Source organism: Triturus cristatus, chromosome 7, assembly GCF_964204655.1.
Source record: "Triturus cristatus chromosome 7, aTriCri1.1, whole genome shotgun sequence".
NCBI classification, from domain to species: domain Eukaryota; kingdom Metazoa; phylum Chordata; class Amphibia; order Caudata; family Salamandridae; genus Triturus; species Triturus cristatus.
Genome location: NC_140590.1, coordinates 663,880,978 through 663,903,289, shown reverse-complemented (window position 1 = coordinate 663,903,289; position 22,312 = coordinate 663,880,978). Strand labels below are relative to the sequence as shown.

At 50.5% G+C, this 22,312-nt stretch overlaps 1 protein-coding gene across 5 annotated transcripts in view; it reads left to right on the top strand.

Annotated features, from left to right (window-relative positions):
• Positions 1-22,312, top strand: part of LOC146810317 (ATP-binding cassette sub-family A member 10-like) — a 1,555,322-nt gene that overhangs the window by 912,993 nt on the left and 620,017 nt on the right. For all 5 annotated transcript variants that reach the window (XM_085617313.1, XM_085617310.1, XM_085617311.1 and 2 more), the window contains one exon: positions 1,021-1,140. In XM_085617313.1, the coding sequence (XP_085473439.1) occupies positions 1,021-1,140 (120 nt within the window). The remainder of the gene's footprint in view (positions 1-1,020; positions 1,141-22,312) is intronic.

The window sequence follows — 22,312 nt, the reverse complement described above, 5'->3', positions numbered from 1 at the left end:
TAAAAGGTTTCTTTCGTCAACCACCCAGTGAATTGTTCAATATCTGTTTCGAGTGATTAGGGAAAAAACAGTTGCAGCTGCTGGCAATAAAAAGTGGCAGGGCAGCCGTGGAGGGGGGGGGGGGGGACTAATATATATATTTTTTATTCCCTGATGCTGCTGGCTGTCTCGGTACTCCTCTGCTTCCTGCTCCCAGCAGTCCCTGGGACACCATCAGAGACTCCCCATGCAATCCCTGCGGTGCTCTCATACGGCGGGCTGGTTTAACGTTCGCTCAGGCACAGGGAGTCTTTACCATTTCTCCACCCGGCTATGGAATACAGCTGGGTTGGAGAAACATAACTGCACGTGTCTTTTTAGTCGGCCTAAGATGGGCAGCCAAACTGACATGCGCACTTATAAATGCACTCCACTCCTCGTCCCATCCATGGTCCAGCTCAACCCCTCCCTGCACACGCTTGGCTCAGCAAGCAGCTGAAAAATAAAAGTAGAATAAAATATTTTATTTTTCAGCAGCAGGCTTAGATCCAGTGGGGCAACGCTCCTCTGCCATTGCGGAGGAACCGCCGACGGACAAAAGTAAGAACAAAACCTTATTTATTTAAGCTTCTCCTTTTAATGGTGACAATTGTAGGGGTGGTGCCAAGGAGTGATGGAAATTACCAGAAGTTTTATCTACTGCCAAATGAGACCTGCCTGCAAATCTTCACCCCCTGGCATGTGTAGTACTTCTTCATCTTACTTCTTTCATATTATTTGAGAATGACTACCTACACCCTAGTGTTGTAGATGCATCAATGCTACATGTTAGGGCTGTTTGAGATCTTTGGTGCAGACACAAAATAAAGCCTGGCAATTTGTCAAGTCTGCAACTTTATTCAGGCCTATTTCAACCATGATAGCCTGTTATTTATATATAACTGTTTGGCAAGTTACTAATGAAAAAGGCTTCTATTTTTGGGAAGAATTCTGATATTCAATCTGTAATTTTCACTTAAAGGCTCATTTTCTTTCTTGCAGACCTTTTTTCTGATCTCGACATTCGTACAGGCCAGGACATAACAACCTATGGGGTTTCCATGACAACTTTGGAAGATGTTTTCTTAAAATTGGAGGGAGACCAAGCTATTGAACAAACAGGTAAAAGTGGTGCAAGCAATGCGATTTCAGGAATGAGGTGACCTATGGTATGATGCGTAGAATGTAAAATAAGATGATACTGCTACACATAGCAGGATAAATTGTTGCTGATTGACCCATCCTAATTAAGACGGGTGACAATCATTGTGATGAGGCGGACCTGTGGCGGATGGACACCTAGATGTGGATGGGCAATTGGCATTTGTATGCTAGAAGAATAAGTATCCAGACATTTGACTCATTTTTTCTTTTAAATAGTGAGTACATGATCTGTTTACGTCAATACCATGTTTGCAGATCCAAAGTGTTGCAATTTGGGCTTTGGCTGTTGTGAGTTCTTGAATTTGCCTACATGTATTTGGACATCTCTATACCTGTAATCACATAACTGCGTGTCGATTAGACACGTCAGTAAAATACATTAAAAATGCATTCATTTTAAAAATATTACATTGACCAGGAATGAGACTGACTGATGATAACAAAAGAAAATTTGAATCTGGTGCCCCTTGGCAAGTGTCCTCTGCTATTCTAAGATTAACTGTGTCTAGTCGCTGTGGAGTTTGTGTTACTGTTCACACAGAAGATGTGAGTATCTGGTTATTTTGGCTACCTTTCCGTTGGAAAATCCATTATCAGGCTATGTCAGGAAGAGGCTGCACTGTCTAAGCAGGAGAACAAACATTGACAAACAGGTTTTGAAGGTGAACCCCTGTTTGTCTTTGGTACCTTGATCTGAAGAGTGAGATTAGTCTGTGAGTGCGGGTGGCCTCTGAGCAAATCAAACTAAAGTTTCCATGATTTTCGGCAGAGTGGCTTCGCTCCAATTCTGTCGAGATTGTTTGTGGTGAAACATATCCAGTGACCCTTTCGCTGCAGCTGCACATCTCCTCTCTCAAGCAAGCTCTCCTAAGGCTGGGCCTGGCCCAGTTACTCCCAAGATCAAGGATAGTTTCCACTACAAGCTTCCATCCACTCGTGGGAAAGAGTCATCTTTTCAAAGGCAGTCGGGGCTATTCCCACAATGCGAGGCCTGGATTGCTCGGTGCATATTTGCCTTCCCATTGCTGAGTGGGTTTCCTTTTGATCTTCTTCATCTTACTTCCTCTGTCACAAGTAAAGTTAGGGATGAAACAGAGAAATTGGGTGTGACCGGCAGGAGACGAGCCAGCTGTATTCATTGCCTCTGGCCAAACACTACTATTTAGATTCAGACAAGCTATATTTATTCAATTAAGATAGTAATACACCATATATGAGATCGAAAGCCAGTCTTTCCATTCAATGTATCCTGATCGATCACCAATACGCTGCAAATTTGCAGTTTGTGACATTTTACTTATCAAAGTTGACTAATTAGTTTTGTGTCAGCCACGTTCAACTTTCCAAAGCGGGCGGGGCAGCCTTAGCTTTTTAGATTTGTAGATGCAAGCATGGAAAACATCCGCACGACAGTATGTTATGCAACTGCACAAACCCTTTCTGCATAATTAAAGCTGACCAAAGAACCAGTTAAAGTAAGTCTAGGACACACGCCTTCTTCTAATCCCAAAAGAGCACATGCAGTTTGGGTCTGTTCAGAGGTCAAGTACCAGAGTTAAAGAAAATGAGAAAACAGTGTGAAAGACGAATTTATTTACAGGGTCAGGTTTGGGTGAGCACTCATTCCCCACAGATCCTCATCACAACATCAGAGGGCTTCTGGGAGTCTCAGCTGAGATCTCCTGCTGGAGACCATAGTCAAGTGGCACACTGTTTGTTTTGTAGGTAACATCCCTTACAGTTTTGAGCGAAGAGCACCACCTCGTTTCTCTTCAACCCTCACTGAGAGCATTTCAGACTTGCGTTTTTTAGTGGAAACTATGTGTGGGTTCTGATGTTAATAGCACCACAACTGGATCATTGTGTAATGTTTAATTATCGGTGCTTCCCTCTCCCCTCCCTTTATTGGGCACGTCTGAATCCTTGCTTTATTTCATGCTCAGTTGTTGAAGTATCAATGTTTGCCACAGGGTCACAAGACACACGCAGCCCCAAATTTGCCGTGCACTAAAGCTCTCAATTGCACCTTCTCTCCTGATCAGTAATCCTTCAGTAATTTACACTATAGTAGGGTTTGGCTATATTCCCATTACTAAAAGCACAGAGGTGTTGACTGCAGCTGATGTTGGCCTATATTAGCTCTGCAGAGCTGTGCTTGCTCCACACCCTAGTAAGCTGCTGAATAAATATCATCTGACTGCTCTTTCGAGTGAGCCTTCACCTCGTCTTTGCCACATCCCAAGCCGGCTCAGTTGTAGTCTTACGGTGGCGCAGAGAGATTTAAGGAACAAGGTACAGTCAGTGCATGTTAATGTCAACACGGGTTACCTCTAATCGCTTCAGCCAGGCTTCCTTTGCTGTACATCTGGACAAACTGGCCTCCTGTTGCTGGATTGTTGTTTTATGCCTGATTCCTCTACCATATCTCCCGGTCTCACCTGCCACAACTGAGAGCATTCAGAGTTTGTGGGGATTTCTGTCAGTGCCAAATGTAATAGCTGCATTGCTACTGTGTATACTTTTTAGTTGGGGCATCTCCGTCAATTGAGCCTTGGTCACTAACTTGAGGGCTTCCTTTATTTTCAACCAGGCCATGGGACCCATTAAAACAAACTTTGACTGATCCAGTTTCACCCAGATCATTATAAACCTTCCTCTGGAACATCTAACTCAGCAATCCAGGAAAAGTGAAGAGGAACTCACTATGTACCTTCTTATTTGGCCCCGTTTAAGCAGGTCCTTTGGGAAAAGACCCTGTCCCATCCTAAAAAACACAAATGTAGTATTGATTCGCGTTACCAACTTAGATTTCTTTGCCACTGACCATTCACTTCCCATAGTTTATCACCATATTGCCCCAGAACCTTTTCCTCCAAACCTCATGCTCTTCATTCACTGTGGTAAACATTATTCCACGAATATCTCTAACCAGTGCGCCATACTCTGAAACTAGATTACCCCTCAGCTGGGCATACAATGCTACTGAGAGGGCTTTAAAAGTGTTGTTTATATCAATTGTGCTAGGCTTTTGGGAAGCTATGTCTTTCCTTGGCAACTCTTACATCACTCCAGGTAGATTGTACATTCTCTTGGTTAAATACGTTTTCCAGGTTTACCAACAGCTGAGCTTTCAGTTTGTTACTATGTTACGCCTGGGTAGACCTCACAGCCTCTGTGTTGAATCCCATGTACTAAGTTTTGGGTCCATCAGCTTTCCCTGTTCAACCCTATGCCTTCCTAAAAGGACTTTATAGCATCTGAGTTAAGTCTATTCTGGAGAGGCATCAGAGCCTCTTGTTTAAATTATTAATGGAAGGGAGTTGTTGCATCTTTTGTTCATTGCATCTATACTACTATTTAATTATCCCCCTGACCTTGTACTTTCTTTTGTGACAGAATTAGAGCCCTGCATGTTGACGTATTGTGCCTCTGCCACTGCTGGAAGGTTTTCATATCCTTAGGGTTAAATCTATTGTTTCAAAGGGAAACTGTATGTGACAGGCATGTGTGGTTTTAAATACACATGTTGTACATGCTAGTGTTGGGCTCAAATGTATGCAAGTTGTTTTTCTTCAAAGAAATCTTCTCGACTCATGAGGTAATGTGACTCCTCTTGCTTGCAATGTGCATAGTCATAAGCTGTATTGTTAGATTGTGTTTTTTTCTGCCATCGGGTCCGGATGGGTGCTGACATGCTCTGGGTTGACACCATTGCAGTGTTCTTTTTGGTCCTTACCGTACCTCTCCCTCAGTCAGAATTAAACTAGATTGATGGAAGGGAAAGAGGCCCCAGCGGGGGCTGAAGACAACAAAAGAATAATTTTTTTCTGATATCAGGTTGTCGCCCACAGTTTTGCCTGGGAATTTTCCAGTCTACTTTGGCCCCCTCCTGGGCATCGCCTGTTGAGACCTCTTTCCCTTCCATTGGTGCACCCTCACCATGCCTTGCCTGTGATGAAACAGGTGCCTTTTCTATACTTCCCTTGGTGTTGTGCAAAACACCCTGGGCTGACCTCCATCAGGTCTGTAATCCTTGCCTCTCACCCAAGCTTAATGAGGCCGTCTATGACGTGTGACAGACCATCTGGTCAGACTTTCAGACCACTGGGCCCTTCTACTCAAGTGGTTGTGCAGAGGTATTGAAAATACTCCAGACCTCTTCAACGACCAGGATCTCAATCATCTTCCTTCAGCTGCTGATAAAGAGACTTTCGCCCCAAAAGATAGTTCTGGCTCGAACCTCAAGATGGGAGACCTTCTGTCAGCTCAAAAGTTAATGTGTACAACTCCCCCTCCCTATCGACACAGCTCCGATCTTGTGCCCCACGAAGGGCATTCAGCTGCTCTGGACCCATAGAGGCCTTCATCCATGTTGGAAAGGCGTTCGCCGGAGGGGGGTTCGGTACACGTCTTGCCCACCCCTTTGACCCACCTCTCCCAAGTAGGCCGAACCAGGCGCGCACACCCTGAACTTACACTACGAACAGAGGGAACCACACATATTCTTTGTAGGACGATAGTTTCTTTTATCGAAGAGTTCAAGGGATCTTTATGATCCAAGGAGTAAGTAGTACATCAGCGGCACACGATACTACAAATCGGTGGTAGGGGAATGGGGGTAGCGGGACAGTCTTTGAAGGTAGTGTCTCTGCAAAGTACCCTGCGGATAGCTCACAATCCTCGAGCTGGAGGGTGTTGTTTCTCTGGGCGATCTTTTGCCAATTCGTCCTCGAGGGGAGCGCCGCGAGTCACTCAGCAGGCACAGGTAGTCGGAGTTCGGGAGCCGCGATCTCGTCAGCAGGGCTCAGATGGTTCAATGGCTGGGGGCCGCGAGTCACTCAGCAGGCCCAGGTGGTTCGGAGTTCGGGAGCCGCGATCTCGTCAGCAGGGCTCAGATGGTTCAATGGCTGGGGGCCGCGAGTCACTCAGCAGGCCTAGGTGGTTCGGTGTTCGGGAGCCGTGACAGCGTCAGCAGGCTTCGATGGTTCCAGGCCTTCTCTGCCATTCGTCCCTCAGGCACCCCCTAATATACTCCCCCTGCCCTTTGAAGTCCGGAGTCCTCGCAGAGAGGGGTCTTTGGTGACTGAGGGGGTTCGGCGGGATTTCCTGCCGCTCGTTTCTTTGGTCTTTTCAGGTGGGTCTGGGAGGGTCCCCAGACGCTCGGCAGGCGAGGCGCCTGCTCCCCAGGGGCCTGGTGGCCGATCGAGCCCTCCCGGGGGAAGGCGATCCAAGGTGCGACTGGGCTGGCGCCTCTTGGTCTGGCTCGGGGGTTCCCGCTCCCTCGGTCGGACATGCGTGGTAGGGTGTCGAGTCTGTCGGGGACTCTGGCCGGCCCTCGGGTCTGTGTGGCTGGGGCGGCCGGAGTTGGAGATGCCGTGTCTTGGGGGTGGTTGCAGGTTGGCTGGATGATCGGGAGGGCATACGCCGTGAGGCCGGTCTCACACGCGTCCCCCCCAGCTGAAAGGCGTGGAGAACTACCCCTCCACTGGGGGGTTCTCCTCGCCGAAGCGGAAGAACCGGGACAGGCCGTCGGCGTTGGCATGATCCGTCCCGGGGCGATGCTCGACAGTGAAGTCCATCCCTTGGAGGGAGATTGACCATCGTAATAGCTTGGGGTTCTCTCCCCTCATCTGCATCAGCCACCGTAAGGGCCGGTGGTCCGTCTGCACTCGGAAGTGGGTGCCGAACAAATAGGGCCGTAGTTTCTAAAGGGCCCAGACTACGGCGAAGGTCTCTCGTTCTATGGTACTCCAACGCTGTTCTCGAGGCAGCAGCCTTCGGCTGATGAAGGCTATGGGCTGATCTATGCCCTTGTCGTTGAACTGCGAGAGGACGGCTCCGATGCCGTGTTCGGATGCGTCGGTCTGGACCACAAACTCTTGGGAGTAGTCGGGGGCCTTGAGTACTGGGGCGGTGCATATGGCGGTTTTCAAGGCGTCGAACGCCTGCTGGCACGGGGGGGTCCACTGCACCTTCTTCGGGAGCTTTTTGGAGGTCAACTCTGTGAGAGGCCCTGCGAGGCTACCATAGTTTTTAATGAACCGCCGGTAGTATCCTGTAAGGCCCAGGAAGGCCCGGACTTCCGTCTGAGTGGTGGGGGGCTCCCAGGACTTGATGGCGTCGATCTTTGGTTGGAGGGGGGCGACCTGCCCGCTGCCCACCTGATGCCCCAGGTAGACCACGGAGCCTTGCCCGAGCTGGCATTTGCTGGCCTTCACTGTTAGGCCGGCTTGGCGCAGGGCCAGCAGTACTTGTCGGAGGTGCTGGAGATGCTCGTGCCATTGAGAGCTGAATACGGCTATGTCGTCAAGGTACGCTGCGCTGAACTCCACGAGTCCGGCCAGGACCTTGTTTACCAACCGCTGGAAAGTGGCCGGGGCATTTTTCATCCCGAACGGCATGACCCTGAAGCGGTAGTGTCCATCGGGTGTGGAGAAGGCGGAGCGTTCTTTTGCTCCCTCCGTGAGCGCAATCTGCCAGTAACCGCAGGTCAGGTCGAAGGTGCTGAGGAAACGTGCGGCCCCAAGGCGGTCGATGAGCTCGTCGGCGCGGGGAATAGGGTGAGCGTCCGCCCGGGTGACCGCATTGAGCCCCCGGTAGTCCACACAGAATCTTAGTTCGGGGGCGACCCCAGGGACGGCCGCTTTCGGGACCAGGACTACCGGGCTGGCCCAGGGGCTATCGGAGGGTTCGATCACTCCAAGGGTTAACATCTTCTGTACTTCGGTCTTGATACAGGTGCGGACCCGGTCAGGCACCCGGTAGGCTCGGTGTCTCACAGGTGGGCTGTCGCCGGTGTCTACGTCGTGGACACACCAGTCAGTGACCCTTGGGATGAGGGAGAAGAGGTCTGCGAATTGTCTGAGCAGCTGGCGACAGTCGTCGGACTGTTGGGGAGTGAGGGTGGTTGACAGCTTCACTCCCTCCACGGAACCATCCAGTTCTTTCGCGCACAGGGGGTCGGGCAGGGGTTCAGTGTCTTCTTCCGCCCCATCATTGGTGGCCAGTAGCAAACTCAACTCCGTTCTCACAAAGTGGGGCTTGAGACGGTTCACGTGGAGAACCCGGAGGGGGTTCCGCGGGGACTGTACATCGATCAGGTACGTGACCTGACTCTTCCGCTCGATCACCTTGAAGGGGCCAGTCCATTTGTCCTGTAGGGCGCAGGGTTTCACCGGGGCCATGACCCAAACCTGCTGGCCCGGCTGGAACTCGACCAGAGTTGCGTTCTGGTCATACCAGCGCTTCATCTCTTCTTGGCTGGCCTCGAGGTTAGCCTCAGGGAGCTCTCTGAACTTCCGGGTCTGGTTGCGGAGCGCCAGGATGTGGCGGAAAACATCAGGGGGGGTCCCCCGGGGGCTTGTCTCCCAGCCCTCTTTGACCAGGCTCAGGGGCCCCCGGACGGGGTGTCCGTATAGTAGTTCGAATGGGCTGAACCCCAGGGACTTTTGGGGAACTTCCCGGTACGCGAACAGGAGGCAAGGGAGGAGGACGTCCCATCTTCGGCGCAGGGGCTCCTCGAGGCCCGGGATCATCCCCTTCAGGGTTCGGTTGAAGCGTTCCACCAGGCCGTTGCCCTGGGGGTGGTAGGGAGTCGTGAACTTATATGTTACTCCGCACTGCTGCCACAGGGACTTCATGTAGCGGGATATGAAGTTAGTTCCGCGATCACTCACAACCTCGCGAGGGAATCCGACACGGGAGAAAATCCCCATGAGAGCCCGGCCCACCACGGGAGCCGTCACGGTGCGGAGGGGAATGGCCTCGGGGTAGCGGGTGGCATGGTCCACCAGGACGAGGATGAATCTGTGGCCCTGGGCGGTCTTCGGATCCAGGGGTCCCACGATGTCGATGCCGACCCGCTCAAACGGGGTACTCACAACGGGAAAGGGTTGTAATGGAGCCTTGCGCTTTCCGCCACTTTTCCCACTGCCCTGGCACGTGAGGCAGGATTTACAGTGGACTTCTACATTTGCTTGCATCTTGGGCCAATAGAAGTGGGTAACTATTCGCTGATATGTTTTGTCTTGGCCTAAGTGTCCTGCCAAGGGTACATCGTGGGCCAGGCCCAGGAGGAGGCTTCTGAAGTGCAGGGGTACCACCAGTACTCGGGCTGCGCCTAGCTCGGCTGACTTTGGTTCGCTGTATAGGAGGCCATTGTCCCAATAGACCCAGTGGGTCCCGGTCCGGTCACCGGCGGTCTGGGCTTCTGCTTGTTGTCGGAGTCCCACGAGGGAAGGGCAGGTGGCCTGTTCCTGGCAGAACTCTTCACGGGAGGGCCTTCCCTCACAGCGCCACTGGGCCATCTCGGGCAGTTCTCCGAGCTCAGTCAGTGCCTCAGGGGCGGAAGGTTCCGGCCCTTCTCCCGGGTTAGTGTCTTCTTCTCCCTCCGAAGGAGGGTTGTCCGTTTCCGGTAGGGTGTCCCGGTTCTCGGGGACAGTGTTCGGTGGGATGGCCTCACCGCCCTCGGAGGGAGGCAATCGCGCGGTCATGGAGCGCGTGGTGGCGCAGACCCATTCGGGTAGGCCCATCATCCCGAGATGGGCTCTTCGTTCCACTTGCCCCCACGGGGAACTCTCAAGGTCGTTGCCCAGGAGGCAGTCTACGGGCTGTGATGTTCGGACGGCTACCTTCAATTCTCCGGAGACTCCTCCCCACTCGAAAGGCACCAGAGCCATCTGGCAGAGGCTCTCGGAATTGTCGGAGGATATGACCGGACAGAGGGCACCAGGTAGGATCTGGTCTTCAGAGATTAGTTTGCGGTGGACCGCGGTGACACTTGCTCCGGTATCGCGGAGGCCCTCGACTCGGTGGCCGTTGATGGTCACCTGCTGTCGGTACTTCTTCGTGTTGGCGGGCAAGGGTGTCCCAGGGACCATCTCTCGATCACCAAGGGAGACCAGGGCCATGGCAGCTGGTTCCCACTCTTCAGAGTCCTCTATCTCTTCCCCTAGGGCCACGGAGGCCATCTGCCGGGCCGGGGGGTTGGTCGTTGCGGTTCGTTGATACTGGGGACACTGGGGGTCATTGGCGTAGTGTCCGGGCTGTTGGCAGCGGAAGCAGGTGATCCTGGTTCGAGGCCCTAGCTGTCCCAGGGCTCTGGTGCTGGCTGGGGACGGGGCTGGACCTGCCGCTGGTGGGCTGCTGGGAGGGCTGTGCGGGGGCCCCCCTGGGAAGTCTCTCGGTCGGCCGTGGTTTCCTCCGCCCCTCTGGCGGGGGGGTCCTTGACTGTGGCGACCGTAGTCTCCCACGGGGCCTCGGGTGGCCCGGGTGTACACCCAACGGTCAGCCTCGGCGGCCAGCTTTCGAGGGTCGGTGAGTTTACTGTCCAAGAGATGTTGGTGCAGTTCTACAAAGCAATTGGCCGCTAAATGTTCCCAGGCGATCAGATCAAACAGCTCTTCGAAGGTGGAGACCTTGCTGCCCTTGATCCACCCGTCCAAGGCCCGGCTGTAAAAGTTCACGTATTCTACCCATGTGGTGCCCGGTATCTTTTTGCAATCTCGGAACCGTTGCCGGTACATCTCGGGGGTGAGTCCATACCGGCCCACGAGGGCTTCTTTCATGTGGCTGTAGGAGTTCATGACTGTGGAGGGCAGATCCAGCAGGGTATCTCTTCCTTCGCTTAAGAACCGGCCCCACAGGCCAGCCCCCCAATCCTTCTGCGGGACTCGGTGAGAGGTCATGGCGACTTCGTAGGCCTTAAACCACTGCTGGATATCGTCGTTTTTGTAATACTCCATTACCACATCCTTGGGGATGTGGACTTTGGCTTCCACGGTGGGAGCGGATGGTAGATTCCCGGAAGGTCGTGACTCTTCGCTTTTAGCCCTCAACTCGATCTCTTTCAGGCTGCGTTCATGTTCAAGCTGGAGTTTCTTTTCGTCGTGCTCTCTTTGGCGTTTCTTCTCCTCGAGTTCCCCCTGTAGCCGTAACTGCTCGACGGCTAACTTTTTCTCGGCCAGTTTTATTTCTCCCTCGATTTTCAGCTTGGCCAGTTCAAGTTCGTGGTTGCGGCTTCTCTCTCGGTCTGCTAGTTCCTCGGGGGACAGGTTCCCCTCTGGCCCGTTGTTTCTCACCGGGATGCTCCGTGGTTCATGGGCGGAGTCTCCTTCCGTTTGGGTCGGGGGCGCCCCCGTCTCGACCCAGGTCTTCAATACTTTCTGGAAGTCTTCCTTTGTGCTTAATCCGGTGGTAGCGATTCCAAGGTCTTTGCAAAATTGTTTTAATTCTCTATGCGTATAATAGTCCAATTGATCCTCTCGGAACGGTGAGCTCATTTCGGTACCTGCGGCACCCAGGGAGGTTTCTCCTTCCATCTCTGTTTGGTAGTGCGTCAGTCGTTCCCTGCACGCTCTCTTTCGGTGTCGGCTCGTATCCCACCGCTGCCACCAAATGTTGGAAAGGCGTTCGCCGGAGGGGGGTTCGGTACACGTCTTGCCCACCCCTTTGACCCACCTCTCCCAAGTAGGCCGAACCAGGCGCGCACACCCTGAACTTACACTACGAACAGAGGGACACCACACGTATTCTTTGTAGGACGATAGTTTCTTTTATCGAAGAGTTCAAGGGATCTTTATGATCCAAGGAGTAAGTAGTACATCAGCGGCACAAGATACTACAAATCGATGGTAGGGGAATGGGGGTAGCGGGACAGTCTTTGAAGGTAGTGTCTCTGCAAAGTACCCTGCGGATAGCTCACAATCCTCGAGCTGGAGGGTGTTGTTTCTCTGGGCGATCTTTTGCCAATTCGTCCTCGAGGGGAGCGCCGCGAGTCACTCAGCAGGCACAGGTAGTCGGAGTTCGGGAGCCGCGATCTCGTCAGCAGGGCTCAGATGGTTCAATGGCTGGGGGCCGCGAGTCACTCAGCAGGCCCAGGTGGTTCGGAGTTCGGGAGCCGCGATCTCGTCAGCAGGGCTCAGATGGTTCAATGGCTGGGGGCCGCGAGTCACTCAGCAGGCCTAGGTGGTTCGGTGTTCGGGAGCCGCGACAGCGTCAGCAGGCTTCGATGGTTCCAGGTCTTCTCTGCCATTCGTCCCTCCGGCACCCCCTAATATACTCCCCCTGCCCTTTGAAGTCCGGAGTCCTCGCAGAGAGGGGTCTTTGGTGACTGAGGGGGTTCGGCGGGATTTCCTGCCGCTCGTTTCTTTGGTCTTTTCAGGTGGGTCTGGGAGGGTCCCCAGACGCTCGGCAGGCGAGGCGCCTGCTCCCCAGGGGCCTGGTGGCCGATCGAGCCCTCCCGGGGGAAGGCGATCCGAGGTGCGACTGGGCTGGCGCCTCTTGGTCTGGCTCGGGGGTTCCCGCTCCCTCGGTAGGACATGCGTGGTAGGGTGTCGAGTCTGTCGGGGACTCTGGCCGGCCCTCGGGTCTGTGTGGCTGGGGCGGCCGGAGTCGGAGATGCCGTGTCTTGGGGGTGGTTGCAGGTTGGCTGGATGATCGGGAGGGCATACGCCGTGAGGCCGGTCTCACACTCCAGGTCACCACTGCCTTTGGGCCATGGTCGGCACCAAAGCCTACTTCCCGCCGGCCCTAGGCTCGGCGCTGACTCAACTGCCAGATTCAGTACCAATGTTATCAAAACCCAGATCGACACCAGTGCCAAAGCATTCAGTTCCAACTGGAAAATTAGCCCTCCAACTCGTTTAACCAGTCCTCCAGAAGTTGCAGGATGAACTTGATGCTCACCAGAGGCAGATAGACATTCTCCCCAGATGGGTCAAATACTCTCAACCTCTGGGACCAGGCATTCAACCTCCTAAGAGGCAGGTCAGTTTAAAAGATGCTCTGGAGCCCCCTCCTCAACCAAAACAATAAATGAAAATGGATAAAGGAACCAGTGCTCTTCTTGACCCAGGACTGCCACCACCTTCTTCCATCCCACCTATACCTCCACCATCATCTTCCCCACCTCCTTCTCTGCCTGACCCAGTATCCTACACTCCACAGGGGACACTGCATTCCAACATGAGTAAACACAGTTGGCGGGGGGCACATATGACATGCTCCCACAGGGAGACCCTTGGAACTCTTATGATGTGGATTTACCTGGGATACTGATCTTGACCCTACCCAGCAGATGACACGATCTTGTACCATGAGGCTCTAGGTGGGGTTGCTGCATATGATAACATATAGATGCATAAATAGGAGCCTGTCAAATAGGATTTCTTCTTTGAAACCCTTTCCTCGGCCCATCGCTTCATGCAGTATCTCCCCATGATGAAGGGAATGCTCAAGCCCCCTCCTGGTATCTTCAAGGAACCATTCAAGGCTTGGGTTATCGCCCCCTGGTTGACAAAAAAATACAAAGCCCCCCTCCAGATCCCATCTATGTTACGGGTCAACAACCAAAATATTCCTTACTTGTTCATACCGCTCGTAAGTGAGCAAATGCTCAGAGCACCGGTGATGCCTCTCCACTGGATAAAAAGGGCAAACAATAGACACAGGTAGTAAGTGCATCACAGCACAGTCTGCCAAACACAGGCATGGTGCTAATTATTGGTTTCTCTCCAATATGACCGGGTCCATTGGGACAAAATGGAGGAGCTGCTGCAACATCTCCCAGAGGAGCACCATAGGAGAGGATGCAAGTTGATCACAGAAGGCAAACTGATTTCCAACACTACTATCAGGTGTGCCCTAGATGCTGTGGACACCGCTCCTCGGGGGATCAACTGAAGCGTTTTCCTTCACCAACATGCCTGGTTCCATGTCTACGGCTTCAAGCCAGATGTTCAGCAGCATCTTCTCAACGTGCTCTTTGACAAGGAACATCGATTTGGGCCCCATGTTGATGAGATAATGGAGTAAATCAAGAAAGACACAGAGATGGCGAAAGCCATGGGCACCCTTCAGTCGTCTACCATACGTGGGACCTTTCACCACTCAGCATATAACGGAGGATTCAAGACCACCTCCCCTAAAGGCTACACATCATTCAAGCACCGGCCTGTCCAGAAAACCTCCATGGGAGGCTTCTTCATGGGGGCCTACCATGGTAACAGTGCCAAAGGTAGAGGCAAAAGTATCTCCCCCAGCCAAACAATGACTTCCCACTCCTCCCACGACCACAAACACCTGTTGAGGGATGGCTTCAGATGTTCTTCCCTGCATGGCAACATGTCACCTCAAACCTGTGGGTGTTAGACATCATCCAACATGGTTACTGCCCGGAGTACATCTCCACACCACCCACCATACCGCCCCACAGACACATCCTCTCCCCAAAACACCAAGCCCTGCTTCAAGAAGAGCTCCAAGCGCTCTTCCTCAAAGAAGCCATGGAGTCTGTGCAGCAACACCTACAGGGCTCAGGTGTGTATTCCCTCTACTTCCTCCTTCCCAAAAAGGATGGGTCTCCCAGGCCCATTCTGGACCTCAGGCCTGTGAATGAGTACATCCCATCAGAAAACTTCCACATGATTTCAGGATGTTATTCCACTGCTACAGCATTGCGACTTCATGGCTGCACTCAACCTCAAAGACGCCTACTTCCACATCCCAATCCATCCAGCGCATCATCACTATCTCTGGTTTGTCGTAAGTGATCAACAACATTACTAATTCAAAGTGCTGCTCTTCAGGGTCACCACCGCACCTCGAGTTTCAACAAAATGCCTTGCAGTCATAGCTGCCCACCAGTGAAGACAGGGCATCCATGTACTCCCATACCTAGATGATTGGCTGATATAGAGTGCAACGCAGCAGTGCTGTGCGCACACTCAAGCCACTATGAACCTGCTCCACAAACTGGGCTTTATCATCAACACTTTAAAGACCCATTTCCAGCCTCTTCAAATTCAACCCTATCTAGGAGCCATCTTCAATACAGAGGTCAGCAAAATCTAGCCCAGTCCGACAAGTGTCCAGTCCTGCCATGTGTTACTTCCTCTTTTTCAACCAAACCAACAGGTCACAGTCTGGACGGTCATGCGCCTCCTGGTTATGATGGCCTCCTGCATTGCCATAGTACCCCAGCCAAGGCTGTACATGTGCCTGATGCAGGAATGCTTATCGCATCAGTGGTCACAGGCAGAGGGCCGTTGGAAAGATCTAGTGTTGATCAGCTATCACACTCATCTCTCTCTGCAGTGGCAGAATACCAACAACCTGTTGCAGGGGCAGCCTTATCTCAACCTCATTCCGCAGATACCATCACAATGGACGCATCTTTCACTGGTTACAGTGGGATCCCAGTCACCGGGGTCATCTATCTGAAGCTGTTAGCTGTCCATATAGCCATCAAGGCCTTCCTTCCTCACATAGTGGGCAAAGTAGTCTCTCTCCCCCATCAGCTTTCTTTCTTAGCTTAGTCCATCCGGTGCTGGGTTCTTTACCATAGGATCCACCTGCTGGCAGAGAGTTGCCTGGCTCCTGTTCTGGTCGGCGGCCATTTTAGGTCTGGCCCGGCATGTTTTATTCTGTTTATGGCTTCTTTTCTCACCATTACTTTTCTGTTTTTATTTTACCTGCGCTTATTTTTGTTTCCCAGTGCCTCCACCTGGGTGAATAGCCTGCCAGGTAGGAGTGGAGCTATAGGGTTCCAGTATGTTTTTATTTGCCCTGCTCGTTCTCGGCGTTCTGCCACGCCTTAGCCACGGCCTTCTGTAGGCAGGCTACTTAAGTATGACAGTTGCGTGGAACCAGCGGATTCTTCACTGCAAGGTGTTCTGATTAGCCCTCATTTGGATGAGCTACAGGGAATTACTCTTGCTAACCCTGTATTATTTTCCTTGTTGCACACTAGTAGCAGGGATTTGCCTGGCTCCTGTCCCGGTCAGTGGCAATTTTAGGTCAGGTGCCACTAGTTTTATTCTGTTTATTGGTTTCTTTCTTTTCTCACCATTAGTTTGCTGTTTTATTTGAGCTGCACTATTTTTATTTCCCAGTAACTCCACTTAGTAGGGTAGCCTGCCAAGTCGGAGTGGGGCTAAGGCGCTCTAGTTTGTTTTTAAGTGCCCTCCTCGTTCTCAGGATTCTGCCACACCTTAGCCATGCCCTCTTGTAGGTGGGCTACTTCAGCATGACAGCTGCGCTGATGCACCTAAGGTAAGCCAGTCTGTGCCCATCCGTGCCTTGTCGGTGCCAGGGACCAGGACCCCTGCCGGTTCAGAGTCAGCTGCCTTGCACCACATGGCCAAAGAGTTTCTCCAACTTGCTTGTGTTATTGCTGGATAATGCAAGCACTCTATGGATGTTTCTAAGAATGAAATTGGTTGCGGTAAGTGTGGGTTTGCACTCTCGCACTCGAATTATGAGAGACCCGAGGGAAGTAGGGTGGGACACACCTCATACGCAGCAAAATGCTACTTACTGAATTGCCACTCTCTACCAAACCATACATCAGAGATTTATGACTTCTTGACAGATTACAAGCCAGACGTGCTCTTTCATGTTGAAACCTGGCTTACTGCGTTGTCAACCCCTTATATACTTGAGTCTATTCCACAGGATTGTGCAATCCTGAGGAGAGACCAACCAACTCAATGGTGAGATGGGGATTGCCATACTTTTTAAATAGAATATCCCATGTACTTTCATTGAAGTAGAATTTTTCTATGGAGAAGGTCTCCTTGTATCATCACTATTAAACACCAGCAAAGCCTGTGTTACAAACGCACATGGAAATCATGCAAATGTCCTTGCACCTCTAATCATTGAATGTAGCCCTGACGTTTTCAGAGAATGGATACAGATTCAGGCCTGGTTTGTATACAACATGTATGCATTAGCAGGAAAGCCCTGAAAAGAAGCAACACCATAATTGTCACCAAAGTGACATACAAATACATAAATGTGGCAGAAACCATGTGTGTAAACATAACAAAAATACAGACACAACGGAGTATTTTAGATATGAATGGTTGGCTTTGGTGCCTCTGTCTTCCCAGCATTAAGTCAGACATTTGCAGAAGTCTGGGAATGGCAGGTGTAACCCTTATTCATGTTCAGAAATGAATGTGGGACTCAATGAGAGAAGTACGTGAGAATAAAAGTGTGCAAATGCAAGTTTGATAAATATTTGCAAAAGCATAATTGTACACTATAGAGCTGATAACGATGTGGCTCAGAAGGCTCCAGCCATTGGTGGGAGCCTTCCAAGCCGGATCGTAATGAGCCAGTCGGATTCCTTTCCGACCACCTCATTTTAATGAAGGCAATCAGAAAGGAATCCGACCAGTCATTCTGGCTGGCTTCCATGGGCTCCTATGCTGCAAGTATTCTCAAGGGCAGGCCTTTCCACCCTTCAGATTGCGATTACGGTTTCCAACATGGTTTCCATGCAAGTCTGTCCGACATGGAAAGCATATTTGGGGGCCGGAATGCATAGTGCCATAGTAAAATGTAGGAATGCGACCGAACAGTGGGGTATATTTACAAGAACTTAACGCTGCTGTAGCATCAATTGTTTTACGTTACGGCAGCTTTTCGTTTATCGCCATATTTACAAGCTGCCGCTAACTCCAGTTAGCAGCAATTTTCCGGCATAAACAGGATTTTTTTCAAGATCGCCACTTCTGTTAGCGGGATTTAACAAAAATGAGATGCAAGGTAGTTGTTCCCATGAAAAAACTGCTGCTAAACGCACAGTGCGACATTTACAAGGAAATCCCAGAACGTAGATAAACCCAAAAAAACTGCCACTAAGTCCAATTAGAGGTAGTTTTTTAAGGCCAGAAAAAGCTAGTCCTAAAATTGGTGCACACACTTGGGCCCACAGATTTGGGTGCTGGACAGTGCTGCAAGGAATATTGTTGCCCTGCCCTGTGCCAAAACAAAAGGTCAGGAATGCACCCTATCAATAAGATAGGGCACATTCCTGGGCCCCATTCATGAAAAGTTTACTATACGGTGCTCCTTGTCGTAATCAATGACAGATATGTCTGAAATACTGATGTATCTGTTGGCGCTAAAGTCAAGCATTGCTGTTGTTATGTTGCAAGCATGAAGCAACTCCAGCAATGTATGAGGCCAGCCTATCACTATGGCACTGCATCACCCTTATGCCTTCCATGATGTTTTGACACAGTGGCATCCTAGAATTGTTGCAGTGAAATCTGATAGATTTTACTGCACAATTCCTACCACGCTTTGCTGCGTGGGAACCCCCACCCTGCATACATCATACCTGATGCTGGTATAATGTGGCACAGGGCTTTACAAGGTCACACATATGCCTAGATGAGTCACTTTGTAAATACGACACAACGTGGCGCAAAATTCACGCAGCAAGTACATCAAAAAAATTATGCACCAGTGACGTTAAACTGTCAGAAGGGACTCATGAATAAGCTCCCCTGTATTTTTCCCTTACATTGATGCACAATGGCTGCCATGCACCAATGCAGGCGCCATGGTGCAAGGGTTACTGTGTTGCAGAGTTGATTGATGTTGTGCAGGAATTGACACCTAACTGCACAAAACCTATTAATCCTGGGTATTTCCTCTTTCTTTGTGTGCTGCAGAATGCTGCACACATAGAAAAAGTGAAAAAAGAGGAGAAATGAAAACATTCATCCTCGTAGCGCCACCCAAATGCCATGCTTGAGGTGGTGATAGATTCTAACAAATTCCCAAGGTTTACAGTTTCTCGTAAACCTGGGAATGCTTCAGATTCCATTAGTTTGGCATGGGAATGCCCACAGCAACACCAATTGAATGCCCCTTTCGCACTGTTTAATGTGTAAAGGGCACATATTTATGAGTCTGTGAAAAGCAACGTAAAGTGGCTTTACGTGGCCTTGTAACCATGCTGTGGCACATTGTGCCACCGGAACATAAATGAGGCCCTTGGATAATAGAAGAACTCTCACAATTCATCCTTGGCAAGGCCAACGACGCCATGGACCTCCTGCCATTGCAGCTCGGAACATCAAGGTGATCACCACCACCACCCCTGACATGCATTGCTCACCTGAACAACTGCTACAGTCCCTTTGTGTGACAACTGGAACTGATCCCCTCTAAGTGCTGACCTCGTTACACCAGAACTACAGCAACAGGAAGATGGAGACCATAAACCGCAGCAAGCCAGAGACTCTCCTGAGCTGTCTGTAACCATGGAAGAAGGAGAGACGCAAAACCAGTCAACATTAAATTAGGTTATCTACCATCTGAGGAGTCACATTCAGGGGCTGCATGGACTCTGCACCAGATGACCACATTGCAGTGGAGCCCATGTCACTGGGGGAGCATTCAAAGGAAGTGTTGGGATCCTGTCTCTGAGTGTCATTGCACATCGTTACCGCCACATACAACATCTTCTGCCTCTCTTGTATAACCTGCTGCAGACTGGGGGTGGCTTGTAGTTGTTCCTCCTATGCCTTCCAGTATGACTGGCTCCATGATTGACAGCTTGTTCCGCAGACCCTTCACGTCCTGTCTGCAGCACCTGGCGACCAGTAGATTGCAGCCAGGTCCAGACCTGTTCAGCGACGTCAATGATTTGCGTCTACATCAGAGATCACTCGCAGCATTTATGGGTAGAGGAGGGAGTATTTGATGCCAAACTCTCTGAGGCATCACTTAACCACTAGAGACAAGCCCCTCTGCCGCTGCACACCGTGGCATAGTCAGGGAAGAAAATAATTGTGGCATTATCCACTTTCATCTCCCCCAGCTTGCGTACATTGTTCAGGACAGTGTCACAATCCCTGTATGAGGCAGAAGAGAAAGGGTCTAGGACCTGTTCCCGGTAGCAGGTGGCTAACCGGCGCTCGATGGGCCGATCCACAACAAAGAATGTGGAGGGTGCACCTGCCACTGCATCAGCACCTTCTGCTCCCTCTGACAGACCAACACCCTCGCGTTGTTATGCTGGGAGCTGCCCTCCGCATCCTCCGCTGTTCTTGCCAGTAACTTCACAAGGGCCATTAACTACTACACCTCCAACGCTGCACTCAGGGTACTCGAGGGGACTTTGGCCAGTTCTTCCTCAATGTCGGGTACCTTGTAAGTCAGCTTGCCAGGATCTGCGTGCTCCAGGATGAAGTAAAAATGTTTATCGCCTTGACGCTAGCGTTAGCGACTGTTTTCACTGTGGCTAGTTGATACTATCGCCTTCTAGCAATGTATTGTACATATGTCGCTAACAGGGTGATAGTTTTTGACGATAGAGAGCATCAAAAAAATTGCCGCTAACTGACGCAAAAACTGAGTAGCGGTAATTCTTGTAAATATACCCTAGTGTTTGGTCGCATCCTAATGAGGAGGTCGGGACTGCCAACCGGGTGTCAATCAGTTCCATGACCGATGCGGTGTTGGGCGAAAGTGATTCCGCCCGACATTGTAATGAGGGCCATATTACGTATTTCATATGTGTAACTGCTTAGGCTACCACAGTTCTGCATGAGTATCACTGAATTACTTGAAGGGCTCTAATATTTTTTTAATCTACCCTCAAGCGTAGGCATAAGCCCTCAGGCGCAGATTTTGAATTATTTTGTGAAATCAGCCCATAGCCCTTGTAGTATTCCTACACTTTCTTACTCATGGCCAACCCCTTCTACAGATCCCCTACTAATAATCATGAGCTCTCCTTTGGCCCTGAGTGTAAGTGGTAAAATTGCACTGGGAGTGATAACCCTCGGTGGAATTCTACCACTGCAATTCCAAGTTTCCCAGGCCCTCAATTATGAGGTCTGCATAATCTGTGTTAGAAATTACCATTGTTTGCACAGTGTACCCCCAGGTTTATGCCTTTTATTACTGAATCTGTTTTTGTAGGCCATAGACTTTTCTGCTCTTTACGGCTGCCAACAAGAGGTAAAGTTCTTGTGCTCACCTTTTTAAACATGGTAAAATTGGCATACCCCTAATTGGCACATTTAATTTACTTGTAAGTCCCTAGTATGTGGTACCGCCTGCACCCAGGGCTAATAAACTAAATGCTACTACTGGGCTGCAGCATTCATTGTGCCAACCACTAAAGTAGCACTGCCTGTAGTACAGTTCTTAACTGTCATTTCAACCTAGCAAAATATGCATTTTATCAGTCCTAAGCCTTCCTCTGATATATAGGTCTTAAATCCCAAAAGGCAGGGTGAATGGCATTTAACAGTAGGACATGTATATATAATGCTTTACATGTCCTGGCAGTGAAAAACATACAAAGTTGTTTTTCACTGTAGAAAGGTTGGTTCTCCCATCGGTTAATACTGATTTACAGTATTACATTTAATAGGTACTATATTCACTTTGGGAATACCTAGAAAAATGCATCATTTATATTACTGTTTTTGAAATGCTACATTTAGAAAGTTGGCATTTTTCTGCCTAAAACCAAAATGCTTTTCTGCCAGTGTCCAGCTGTCACCTTACCCCTGATTGCGCCCTTGTGGTGAGATGTGTATTGCTCCCAGACAGTGGACTAGGGGCTCTAGGTGTGTAGAGAGGGTCTGCTCCCTTGACTGGGTGGCACAGGGTTTTGCCCAGCCCCGTCTTGATCTTCAAAGGAGGCCTACCTTGTTACAGGCAAAAGACACTCCTAGGCCTGCCTCTCTTTTGTCTCTATAATTGGGCTGACTCCGAACCTAGTGATAGGGGAGGTACTAACCAGAACTGTTTTTTTCTGGATGAACAAAGGATTGCATACCACCTACAGGCTGGCATTGTGGCATAAATAGGGACCCCACTGACCTCTCAAAACAGTTCTCAACCTGTGACAACTCAGAAGAAGGGCTGCCTTGCTGTCTGAAAAACCTAAAGGAAGTCTGGACTTGATGACCTTGAACAGTCCCCCCCAGAAGTGACTCCAATGGCCAGCTGGATGACAACCTGTCTGAGCTACAGGGACATAACAAGCTTCCACAGACCTCTTTTCTTGCAACTGCTCAGCTGACAAGTTCCAATTGGACCTACCCTGGACCCTGCTGTTGGCCTCTGTTGGAGTGGGCCCTAACCCCCAAGCAGTGCCCCCAGGTCCTAGAACCTTGGCTTGTTGTAGAGTGTACAACTCCTGTCCCTAAACTGCAAGATCTGGAACTTAAAAACGTTTTTCCAACTTTCTGCCTGAAGAACCAAAAGAGTGGGATCGGCATTGAAGCCACAGCCATCACCATTGAATTCCCTGTCAACTTCACCTAGTGGGTTTGACCCGTTGAAAGGGATCTTTCATCCAGGAAAAAAG